At 33.2% G+C, this 13,419-nt stretch overlaps 2 protein-coding genes across 2 annotated transcripts in view; both read right to left on the reverse strand.

Annotated features, from left to right (window-relative positions):
* The window catches only part of LOC111412086 (probable ribosome-binding factor A, chloroplastic), a 6,024-nt gene extending 5,428 nt beyond the window's left edge, over positions 1 to 596 (reverse strand). Inside the window, exon 1 of the mRNA XM_023042846.1 lies at positions 198 to 596. Within this exon, the coding sequence (XP_022898614.1) occupies positions 198 to 548 (351 nt within the window). The 5' untranslated portion in view covers positions 549 to 596. The remainder of the gene's footprint in view (positions 1 to 197) is intronic.
* Positions 597 to 10,190: 9,594 nt separating this feature from the next.
* Positions 10,191 to 11,012, reverse strand: LOC111412088 (auxin-responsive protein SAUR50). The gene has a single exon (XM_023042847.1). It carries the CDS (start codon positions 10,927 to 10,929, stop codon positions 10,615 to 10,617), a length of 315 nt encoding a protein of 104 aa, XP_022898615.1. The 5' UTR covers positions 10,930 to 11,012; the 3' UTR covers positions 10,191 to 10,614.
* Between the last annotated feature and the right edge of the window lie 2,407 nt (positions 11,013 to 13,419).

A 13,419-nucleotide genomic window follows, 5' to 3' on the forward strand; every position in this document is an offset into this window, starting at 1 on the left:
ACAATGGTACTAATAGTCTATGTTGCACGAAACTTCTAAAATGCAGCATTTTGCTTTCTGTCCACGTTTCGGAAACCGAAGCTCTTCTAAAACTCAAGGAAACATTTTGGAAACTCAAAAAATTAACTTCCCCATGCAGCCTAGCCAATTAACAACCAAAGGCATAGCTTAAAACTCTCACCAGTAAAAAATCTAACCTGCAAATCAGCTGAAACTTCAACATCACTGATAGTAGTGAGTGAGGACAGATATCTATCCGCGCCCAAAGCTGCTTCGGGCAAAACCGCATATTGCAAAACCTTGTCAGTGAGTAACATATCAGAAAGCTCTCTCCTAATTTGCTTCGCCACCATTTTCACTCTCCTAGGGTTCGCCATACATTTGATAATAGAGTTCCTGCCATAGCAAGTGCTGGGGCCAATAATCCGATGCGGCGGACGCAGGAGAGGCATAAACGCAATTGGGTAAATCCATGGTGTGGATCTTCTAGAGGTTGGAATTGAACATGATTTTGTGATGATTGGATTGTGTATTAAAAGGTTCGACATTACAGACCTTACGAGAGGGTGGATTTTGTTCAGAGGGAGGGAACTAGTATTTATCCGTTTAGTTGAATGAGGGTATTTTTGGAAATTCAGAAATTGCCCTTGATTTAAGTTTATTAGAAATTTAACACTTCTTTTAGCCCCATTTTTGCCATAAAAATATATTTTTGAATAGTATATTGATGTAAAATGTGTGGTTAAAATATAAAAAAAATTTAAATTTACGTGTAATATTGTTTTATTGAAGAATATATTATAAAAATGATATCAAAATACTATTTAATAATACATTTTTTCTAAATAATAGGACTCAAACAAGAGCATAGGGCCTATTTGATACCTCCAGTTTCCATGGAAAATGGAAATTTTTTTCACCCGATTTGTGTTGTTTGATGACCAAAATTTTCTGTGAAATTACTTTTCCACTTCTCCATCACATGATGCCATTTTCTTGGTTTTTAAGGAATTCCAATTCCTTTGGTTTTGGTGAAAATTGGATTTTTCATTTTTTTTTGCAATGAAAACAAATTTTATCTACAATTGTGAAAAAATCTATCAATTTAGTTGACAATTTTCATGAAAAATAAAGCCAGAAGAATATCAGGAGGTTCAAAATTTCAACATTTTCCATGTGAAAAATTACAATAATCAAATACATTTAGCCCCTGTTTGAGCCACATTTTTACCTCATTAAAATGAAAAATATGACCGTTATCCATCACATCAAGTCACCTTTTTAAATTTCTATCTCTGGTGTGGGGCCCATAACGACTCTATTTCTCATTCTCATTCTCATTATAATGTGGCTCAAACAGTCTCTTAATTGACAAATCTCAATAAAACAAGTTCTACGCAATTCAATTCCTTTAAAATCATTTTCTTTCCACCTAAAAGTGCGAGACGAAGTAGAGTACGAATCTTCCGTGACTTTTTGCTTAGCTAACTATCACGTGACTTACCTTATAGATCGAAGCTTAACACAAATGTAAAAAATTGCATCTTAATCCAATCTATTGCCACTCTATCATACATATTTTTGCTTTTTGACATAGACAATACCAAACATAATCAATAACTCTACAAAGATTTAATTGACGAAAGTTTATTAGAAGTATTACGCATGGGCGTCGGCTGGATTGGTACAAGTATTTCAATACCTTGAATCACCAATTATTATGATATTTCGTAAATATAACTTTTTGGGTTCTCATAATTATTAGAACTGACCTCGAATCGTAGATTCTGGCTCGGAAGGTTCTATACATAACAAAAAAATAAAAAAAAGTTCAAATTGACAATACAAATTTTAGCAGAAATATAAGAAATAAAATGTCTCCAAATATATATTCAATATTTTTTTAATCCACTATAAATAAGTCACCAAACAACATCCAATATCTTCCATAGTAGCACACGCCATATATTCTCTAGTAAAATACGCCACCAAACTACATACCCAAAGAACAAACCAAAAACTAGAACAAAAAAAATAAGAAAATACTAGATTCTACAATCCCATCGATTCCTTTGCATCCAATCTTTTCATTGAGTCATGATGAATAAATTATAAAAAATAAATAGATTATATAAAAGGTTAAATTCAGTTCTAGAATTGAGTACCCATAGTCACGGTTTGAGAACCAAGAACCATTTGGGACTCAGTTGATGCTCGATTTTTCTTTTGTTCTAAAATCGATGATTTGGTTTGGGAGGTTGGATTCCTATAGGAATACCCACCCCTAAAAGGAATTTAATTGCTGACGATGACGGTTTATCTAATTAGATACCGTCCATATTTGACAAAAACCGAAAATGTTCTCATTTAATAAAAAACTCATATTTCATAAATAATCTGAAAATCTATTAAGTATTGATTCATCTTAAAATAACATTTTTAAGATACTTAATAAAATCTCATAATAACGTGCCACACATGTTGAATTTAGATCAGCCATAAAAAACTTCATGGTTTGGATAAAAAAATGATTCCTAAACAAGTCTGCTTTTCACTACTTCTTGATCGATCCATTCTAGAGAAAGTGCTGCCTTTCGAGAATACAACCAGCCTAGCCATCAATTTAACGACAAAGAGAAACTCGTTCCCACGACTAGATCAACGCCGTTGCCACTACCACCAAGCCGATAATCAAAAAGAGAAAAAGAAAAGTGAATACCTTAAAAAAATGGCGTCAAAATATTCCACCACCAACGCCTATGAAAACCCTAAGGCTGTCCCACGCCCATATAATTTGTTTTAGGTAAATTTCTTTTAGGGAAAATTTCATATTTAAGAGATTAAGTGTGACTTATTTCAAAATTAAGAAATAAGGTTTAAAACTTCAAAAATAAGAAATTAATTAAAATTTATTTATGAAATAAGTAATTAAAAATATATTTTATTAACTAAAATATTAATTTCATAATTCTATACTATTGGGTCACACATTATTGAATTAATTGCTCACAAATTATTTCTCGATCATGAATCAAAAATTTTATAGGTCACAAATTATTTCACGATTACAAATGAAAAATTTTATTTGTTACAATTTATTCATCGATCAAAAATAAAATAAAAAAGTATTTCACAATTTTTTTATAGGTTACAAATCACAAATTTTATAAGTCACAATTCAAATTTTTAGATCACATATTATTTATTCGTCACAGTTATCGATTATAAAATCATCTAATTTATTGGTTATAATCTCAAATAATTGGTCACATATTATTTATTATTTACAAATTAACCAATTTATTGATCATAATCGACCAAATAATTGATCACAAACATCTCGTCCCCACCCCACCTCACGCCATCCCACCCACAACCATCGCACCACCATCACCGTCATTGCCTACCACTACTACCTTACTAGCATCGTCAACATCACCACCACAGTGGCACAGTCAACGTCACAACCATCGCCACAACCCAAACATCACTAAAAAATCAAATCCAAAATTATCAATCACTGTCGTGACCACCATCATCTCACCAACACCGCCAACAACAATACCAGCGAAACACCACCAACCCAAAAACTCCATATTTTCCCCAAATAGTGCAACGACTACTGTAGCATCGTCGCTCATATCACGCACAACGTCGCAGAAAATCGACACAGCTATCACCATTGCAACCTCACCACCACCACCACAAAAAAAACACTCCAAAATCATATCTAAAATAACTACACGACTACTGCAAAATAAGATCTAAAATCACTGTACAACCATCAATCGCAAAACCAGATCCGGTTGACGATGGCGGCTGTCTAGCAACGATGACCACTAGACTCTGAGCGCAATGGCGACTACATTATTATCGCTGTTGCATCGACGATGATCGCTGCGCACGCAACAATGCGTATGCTTCGAGGATGAAATGGAGGGAAAGAGAGAGTAGAGATAGAGGTGCTCTCCAGCGTGGTATAGCATCTGTGGATAATGGAGGGAAAAAGAGAATGGAGATAGAGAAAGAGAATGGAGTGATCACTACCATGTACCACCAAGAAATAAGAAACCATCTCGTCGCCTATCTCCATCTTCAACACCAATGTGGCTCCACTGCCACTATCGCACCACCATCCAGTCAAACCCTCACACCCACCACAAAATTAATTTCTAAAATTTAAAATAAAAATCTTGGATTAAGCTCTTTGAAATTCTCAAGATTTAAATCCAAAATGAGATCTGATTTTTAGAACTTGATTCATAAATGAAATTAGTTCCACGTCATGGGCACTGGTGGACCCACGTGGGATCATGTAGGGTCAAGTGACCGCACAAAAAATTTTGAATTTTTGTTATTGTTGTTGCCTTTTACGTAGTGCTCCAAAGAGAGTGATGAAACCTTATTTGAGCTAGGAGTTATCTGCAATGATTGGGTACTTCTATTTGTGTCTGCTGTGAATATATAAATTATAAAATGTTAGCATAACATCAAGACAAGCAAGCAATTTAGTGATAATACTTGAAAAGAGGAGATTAGAAGAAAAAAATAATAGTTGAACAAATGATAAAGTAGAACAGCAGCACCTTGGTTAATGAGAGCATGACCATCATTTTGTAGTGAAAAAAGGCCTGCTTGATACACAAATCAGATTCATTATATGCAGAAATAAAACAAGAATACAGAAGAATCTTTTATTTTAATTTTAGCAACTGAAATGATTATAGTGATTATAAGTCCCTCTCTTTTTCAGAGATAGAAGAATTGATTTCTGGTATCATAAGGAAGCCAAGCATGATTGCTGGATGATAAAAGAGTACCCCTGCCCTTACCCTATCACCTAGGTTTGTGAGGTAATTGTCGAGCTATAATTGAGGCTTGTAAAAGGGTACTGCACCGTTGTAAATGCTATTGGAGTGCCAGGCAAGGCTAGAAGAAGACGTTCGAACGCCAATGACTCAAGCGTCCGCCCTCGGTCATGAGCAATTGTAAAAAGATTTGATGGCAACGACAATGGAAAAGTGGAAGGAATATGTGGTGGTGCCGCAGTGGTAGTTTTTCTAGACAACGGTGTTCGATGGTGGTCGATGGTGATGGCAATTGTTTGAGTGTTTTGGTTGATGGTGGTGTGGTGAGTGTGTATTATTTTTATTATGCATGTGTATTCTCAAAAAAAAAAAAATGTGGTACATTTTTAATTTAAAAATAGTACTAATACAATTTGAATTTTAAATTTAAAGAAAGTGAATAGTATATTTTCACTAAAAATAAATAGCTCATTTAAATCTATTAAAGCCTAAACCCCACTAAGGCCTATCCCACCTTTTAAAGATTGAAAATTTCATATTTAAGAGATTATGTATGATTCATTTCAAAAATTAAAAAAATAATATTTAAAATTTTATAAATTAGAAATTAATTAAATTGTAATTGTGAAATAATTAATTAAATATATATTTTTAAATTAAATATATATGATCACAATTTTTATAATTTAATAAAAAATTATTTATCAATCACAAATCAAAATTTTATATATCACAGGTTATTTCACGGTAACAAATAAAATTTTTTATAGTTAACAATTTATTCATCGGTCACAAATAAAAAATGTATCGATCACAATTTATTTATTGATCAAAAATCACAAATTTTATAAGTCACAACTTATTTAATGATAACAAATTATTAAATTAATTAGTTATGTTATTTTTCGATCATAATTTAATAAATTATAAGTCACAATTACTTATTTTAGATTACATATTATTATTGATAATAATTTAACCAATTTGGTCACAATCAATCAAATATTGGTTACAAACACCCCACTCCATCCCATCCTATCCACGACCACGACCACGACCACCATGATCACAACCAACATCACCTTCACTTCACTAGACCGCCAACATCATCTAATCACAACAGCCAACATCACAACCACCACCACTTAAAGGCCACCAAAAAATCAGATCCAAAAATTGCACAACCAGGCCGTGACTTCGTGGCAACAGCGATGCAATGCCACAACCACCACCAACTTATCGGACCGCCAACATTACAACCAGCTCGACAACACCTTTTTCTCCTATGAGGGGGTTATGGGTCTGTGAGCCAGCACTGCGAGAGGAAGAGGCATACGAGGATATGGAATGGAGTTAGAGCTGGAATTGGAATTGGAGTCCGAGACTCCGAGAAGTGCGAACGAGAGTGAGAAATAGAACGTGAATGTGAGCGGGAAGAGTTCAAACTTGATCTGGGCGGCGACGCGCAGTAGCCTCGATCTGATTTTGCCATTGAATCTAGTGGACTTTCAAATGCAGTGTAGAGAGTCTAAACCCGCTTGATTAACCCTAACCAGAGATAGAGAGCAAAAGAAGGGACATTTAATTAGAGTTTAGTGGATTAATTGATTTTATAATATTATTATTAATACTAAAAATTTGAATTAAGATCCAATTTTTGTATAAACAAACTTTAAATCTAATTTTTGAATTATGATCTCGAAAATTCTGGTTGTATGTAATTTTCAGTTTTATAAAGCCATTATAATTTAATTAAAATTATTTACAAAATGGGGTGGTTACAAGATTTCTCTATTAATATGATATTTTCCCAAGTTTAAGGCAAATACACAAGTCCATGAGAAAATTTGAAGTGCAAGAACGAAAAAATATTAGCAGGAAGAATAGAAAAAAAAATCTCTTAAGTCCAAACTCAAAAATTTCAAGAAGATCAAAAACTTCCTCAAGTACAATCGAAACAAGTTCCAAGTCCCGGATATAAAAGTTTTATTCAAATCAAATCCGATTTAAGTCCTTTTGAACATCCAAGCAAATCAAACTTTCAACAAATTTCAAAGTCTATGATTCAAGTTACGTGACCTCGCATCTTTAGCACTCAATTCGTTAATAAAAGAATTGTGCAACAACACGGCCATAAGAGGTTATACACTTCAGATGCACAAGGATTCAATTTGTATACAAAATTTATATTTTTTAATATACAAAATTTGCCATGATCTCGAAATTTGCAATTTAGAAATTAGCATGTGGATCCTTTCGGACAAAAAATGTCCTAAATTTTGTTTTAATTGTTAATTGGTATTTTCAAATTGCACAACTTAAATTTACGCCAACGTTTGATAAATTTAAAAATCAAATTATAAAGATGACGAGCATTTTTTGCAGCATGTTTTGACAATGGCCTTTTATGAGCAGCCCAAACAGAACAGACTCGTAAAATCCACAAGCTGTGCTGACTCAGCACATTGACAAATTTCGAACCCTAGTCATCCAGGGTCCATGGGCTAGCCTTATTGAGCTGGTCCAATAGGCTCACAAGAAGTTAAACTCATTGTCACTCTAAGTCAGCCACCTCCAATTCTTCAAAAACAATTAAAAGAATAAAATACGAATCATCACAATCTTCATTTTTCACAACCTCCAACTATTGCGGCCACCATCCTCTCTACTGTCAGTAACCTCCACTGTCAGTAAAAACAAATAAAAGGTGATTGAAGCCCCCACAAGCATAGTGCAGTGGTAAAACAGGAGGATTCTATATGAAGTATCGGAGGTTCGAATCTCTGCGACAGCTGGAAGTAACATTTATGTCCGAAAGCAGTTGTCCTGTAGAGGCAAGGTTATGGTGCGCTTTATCGTCTCTATGAGAGTCCTATCCGCACGAGTAAAGGTAGGTCTATAGGGAGGAGAACTGCATCCCGAATATCCGACCTAAGTGTGTATAAGTGGTGATCGCATTCGAATTTACCTAGATGGCGAACTAGGGGAAAACTGCCACTCTTCAGGATTAGTCAGGAGAAGTTTAGACATCTGAGTTATAAAAATAAAATAAAATAATAATAAATAAATAAAAGGTAATTGAAACTGGATTTAGCTAGTCGAGTCACTTCTAGAAAAGCCATGAAGATATAACTTATTAGATGACATTATAGAGGACAATTATGTTAGATGATAAACTTATTGAGAGACATGATTAATCAAGTTGTCAAGGTCGTCTCTTTTTCAAGAAAGAAGTGGTGGTAATGTTCCAAAAATTGTTTTGGATAACGGGTTGTGGAACAATTAATTTTGTAGCCAACACCACCCACCTAACTTAATGACATTTGACTGGATAGCTCAGCCATGACTTGGGCCAATCGACTTGACCCTGCAAACTCTATTGATAAGATCTCAATTTTCGACTTTCAAATAGGGCCCTTTCTTTCATTTTGAACTTGAAATGAAACTTCGTTTATTGCAGTCCCATAAATATGGGTTAATATTCCATTGTCGTCAAGTAATAACGTGCACAGTGTAAAATAGTCTTGATAATTTAAAGGTCTTAATTTGACATAAAATGAATTGACACTTGATCAAAATTGATTCAAACTAATCGAAATTGTATTATATACTAAACACTTCACAAGTATATAAAGTCATAATTCCAATATCAATTAAACAAAAACAAAAGATTAAACAAACTCTAAGCCGGCTTCTATTTATTATGTCTTTGACTTTATATATTAATAGAATGGTAAAATTCACGAGGCAAAATGTTTAATTTAATTCAATGAAATGAGTAAAGTTGTCTATATTAAGGATGAGTATAGTTATTGCCTTCACTAATACAAGACACTTTTCCATCCATCAATGCACGAACAAAATTTAGTTTTTTCTAGGAGTGTAAGCGGTCTGATTTTACCGATTTTTGACAAATTTTCAAATCAAATCGTTTAAAACGGTTTGAGAAAAACCCAAACCCAAACCAAACCAAACCATTTTGAACGGTTTGAAAAAAACTCAAACCTAAACCTAACGGTTTGGTCCGATTTTAAACCGTCCATTTCGCCATATATTTTTTTGTCCATCTACTTTTATGTCATTAATTCATTGAATTTAATATATATTTATATCTCATTAGTAATAAATTTAAAACAAACTAAGCCCCTATTTGAACCAAATTTTTGGGACAAAAAAATGAAAATTTGGATCGTTATTCCACAAGTCTAGCCGCCTTTGTTGACTTGCTATTTCATGTGTGGGACCCAACCTCCTCTCCAATAGTCAATTTTCTCATTATAATGATATGAAAAATATGGTTCAAACAGAGGCTAAATATATCAATTAAAAATTTATATATTAATTAAATCAAAGTGAAATCATAATAAACTAAAATATAGTTTTTTTTTTAAAATTTTTGTTCACCTTTTTTAGGTTAATGACGATACAATAATGTTACAATACAAGTCTACAAAACTAGATATAAGGTCCAAAAAAATAATGATATCCAACAAGATCTCGTGATCATCATATCTGAAAAAAAATATTGTTAAACAAAGAGAATAACCAACTACAATAATAAAACAATTGTTTATAATATCTAAACATAACAATTATACAAATTTACGTTTGTATGATATTACGAAACACATTTAATTTCAGATTCTTACCTTAGTTTGCTCTAAAAAATTATTGATCTGAAACTTTATTTGAAGCAAATATTATCATCGAAGGTCTAGGATCTTTTTGTCTCCGATTTGGTATAATGGACTTCAATTCGACTTTGAAGAGGTGTGAAAAATCTGAAAAAAAGTGTGTGGTGCCGGTGGCTCAAAACTATGTTGGGTGTCGATTGGAATTCATCTAAATTTTGAAGAGAAAAAAGACTTTTGATAGATTATGTTAGTCTTAAAATTATTAAATATATATTAGGATTATTGGATGATGATTATGATGATGATGATGATGATGATGATGATAATAATAATAATAATAATAATAATAATAATAATAATAATAAATCTGTATTAGAAAATTAGGAATTAATAAAAATACCCACAAATGACAAAACTATGAAATTTTACATATTTGGATGATTTTTCAAAAATTTTCATTTTTTCATTTTTTATTTTTATATATTTTTTCGCTGGTCCGGTTTGATTTTAAACCGCAATTAAAATTCTCAAACCTAAACCAAACCATTTTGACCGATTTGATTTGGGTCAAAACCATTTCGTTGACCGGGTCTACATGGCACCAAATCTACGATTTCTAAAATGCGATTTCGATTCGATTTTCTGGTTTTTGCTTACAGCCCTATTTTTTTCTTCTTTCTTTCTTTCATTTTTTTTTTTCTTTTTTTTCGTTTTCAATATCGTTTATATTCGTCAAATTCACCTTACGAATTCGAAAGTATTATTCAACATTCAATAATTCAATCACTGGACATAATTTAGTCTTTCCTTAAACATCAAATTCTTTCTCAGGTTGTAAGGAAAACAACTCTGGAAAAAGAATTCAAAACTTTTTACAAATTTAACCCAGAAATATTCATGGGTTTTCTTTGGTCTGGGACTTGAAAAGTCACAAGAAAAATACAAACACCCACCCGAATGGAAAAATGATCAAACTACTGTGAAGAAAGATGTTAAAAAAGAGAGAAGCAGACAGCAATTCTGAGCGTCATCTTGATCATCTCTCTCTAACAACAACAGATGTGTATTACGAATCGTCGTGTCGTTAGATTTGACAAAGTTTGGCACTGATTGATCATCAACCCACATCCTTTACCCGGGCTTGGGACTGACTATGAAAAAATAGGCCCGTATTATCTGATCATCGATGTTAGAGATCGAAAAGCGACTTCTTCACAAGGGATAGTGAGTCCCATTTCATGATCAAATCCAAACTCTTCTTCTGCACGTTGGAGAAGACACTGAAACTCAGGATGAGTCAAAAATGAAATGGGAACAATATATCTGCTTCTGTATTCTCCAACATAAACAGCAAAATGACCTTTTGGGACATCAAGTGGAAGACTATTTTCATCAAACCCATGTTTCTTGCCTAAACTTGAACATCTTTTGAGAATTTGCTTCAAAACTGCAGGTTGTGGCAGTTTGTTTGGTTTTCTAATAGCCATTTTTTTTCTTGGAGTTCTAGGGCAAGAAATGGATGAATAAGTTTGAAGGGAAACGGAGAGGAGTTGGTGAGGATTGAAGGCGTGTGAATGGGGATATATACGAAAGTTTTAGGGAAAATTACGAAATTGGTCCTTAATGTATCTTAGCAGTAGTAAGTTGATTTTCGACATTTTTTTGGGTTCTATAACGAATTCTAAATTACGGAAACTGTCTAAATCTCATTCTACTGTGGCATGATCCTCATAAAAGAATGTTGGAGTTCAAATTTCTGAGTGTTGATCCAAGTTGTGAAACATTGATTATTTGTCATAGTGATGGATCGTTTTCGTCACCAAAACTAATTGTACATTTATAGTGAAAGGTTGATGACCGATTTGCTAATGAAACAATACTAAGTTGGGGCAAGTGGTGCAAATTTCCCAAGTTTTTCGTGACGGGTTGGGTCAAAAGACAGACCACAGGCGGTGTTTAGGGCTGTTTTAAATTGTTGCAAGGACAATGTGGGTCGATACCCATAGGCAGAACTTATGATGTTGGTCCTCTAAATGAAATACATATGGACCCTATTATTTGTGTCTAAACATGAATTGCCCTTATCAGTTTTTTCTTTTCTTTTCTATTTTTTTTTTTAACCTAAGTTCAGTGCTTGGTTTGTTTTTCATCAAGCAAGTTAGGCTAAGTGTGAAATGTTTACTTACTAGCCCTCTTCGGAATTTGTCAAAAGTCGACATAAAGGTTTTCTTGATATTAAGACAATTATTACTTTAAATTAAGTAACTTTTTTCACGACACAACATTTATAAGCACATTTTCTTGAACTCGGCCGACGACAATAAAATTAGTTTACTGTTAATAAATTAAGCATCAATTACGCAAACCCTTTTTTGTTAGTCCATTCAGCTAGTTAGATCTTATATCTGCAACAAATCATGTTAAATTTAATCTACTTATCTTTATCCTAACTTATTATATTGAGATCAAGTCACTATAATAAAAATAGCCTCTTCACATTTACGCAAGACGTGATTTAACCATATATACGATCTTTTCTTTAATTTTTTTCCTTGCTAATCAAATATTCAAAACAACTAAATATATATTAGCTTATTAATGAATCACAACAAGAAACCAAACTAATTCTACTTCGTCCATGTGACAAGTAACCTATTTCGCTATGATCGCATTGCTATTAAGAATCAAAGCCTCTTTACACCTACAAAAAAACATAACATGACTATATATTCTGTTGTTTCAATAATTTGTAATTATTGGACCCTAGTTTAGTTTTTCTTGATAGAAGAATGTATTGGTACATATGTATCAACGTTCAAGCACAAAATCCTCTTTATGTTGTAGAAGAAATAAACCCCTCTCGGTCGAACTTGTTGCACCAGGCTTGCCTAATGCGGTTCACCTGGTTGGCGTGGTTTGTAGACTACTGCGTCAGCCTGAGGGTTTATCCAGTGCGCACTCGAATGGTAGCGGTTGCAGATTCCTCCGTCATAAAAAAAGAAAAAAACCCCTCTCTTCATCGTAGCCTCAAACTTCAACTTTCAAGAAATGAAATCAATTTCAAGTTTCCAACATCATGTTTTCAACTGTACTTGTTTCCGTTGCCAACAGTAATCTAAACCCAAATTGAGTTACTGGAACATAATTTTTCCATTGACAATTCATGAGCGAAATAGTACATACTACGAATAAATAACATTATGCAACTGATATTATGGATATTTTTCGTACAAATTGGGGCTATTCATTTCCTTATTAAAAAGTAAAATTGGTTACAACAACAGCCGCATCACCACCACTGCCACCACGCAACATAAGAAAAGTTGTTTTTCTTTGTGGGGATCCACCCCGGAGAAGTTGAATATGCATGTTCTAAGGCTGAGAAAACCATCTAAGCCCTTGTTTGGTGTAGCTAAAAGTCCGATATTCAGTAGACATGGGTAAAAATTCATGAAATGTACCGTTCAAAAGTTAATATATTATAAGTCTCATGAAATGTGTAATTAAAATAAATTATTATCTTAACTTAAATTTTTTATCAATTTAAGTTGCAGCAAACCTGGGCTAAGCATTGATTATATATGCTTTGGCATGCGCTTTGTCATTTCGTTTTATTGAAGTATACCCTAAAGTCCCAGTACACACAATCCCCACAATCTTCATAGCCATACATGTATCAATCATAGAAAGTGATGTTAATAGCTGCACTACTAACATCCAACAAACATGTTTGAGCTCGTTCTAAGAATTTGTTTCGAGTTGTTTGATGAGATGAACTGTAGAATACTTGCCGTCATCGATAAAAAGAAGTAACAATATTGTCTAGCCCTTCTTAATACTGCATACTAAGTACATTATTGTGCTCCTCGCTCATTCTCCCTCGTTTCCTTCAAACTCCAATACATATTTCTGCAGCAAATTAGCTAAATTTAAACCAGCTTAACCTAATTAACTGACTTTTCTCATACTAAAGGGAT

The sequence above is a fragment of the Olea europaea genome, chromosome 16 (genome assembly GCF_002742605.1).
Source record: "Olea europaea var. sylvestris chromosome 16, O_europaea_v1, whole genome shotgun sequence".
Classification (NCBI taxonomy): domain Eukaryota; kingdom Viridiplantae; phylum Streptophyta; class Magnoliopsida; order Lamiales; family Oleaceae; genus Olea; species Olea europaea.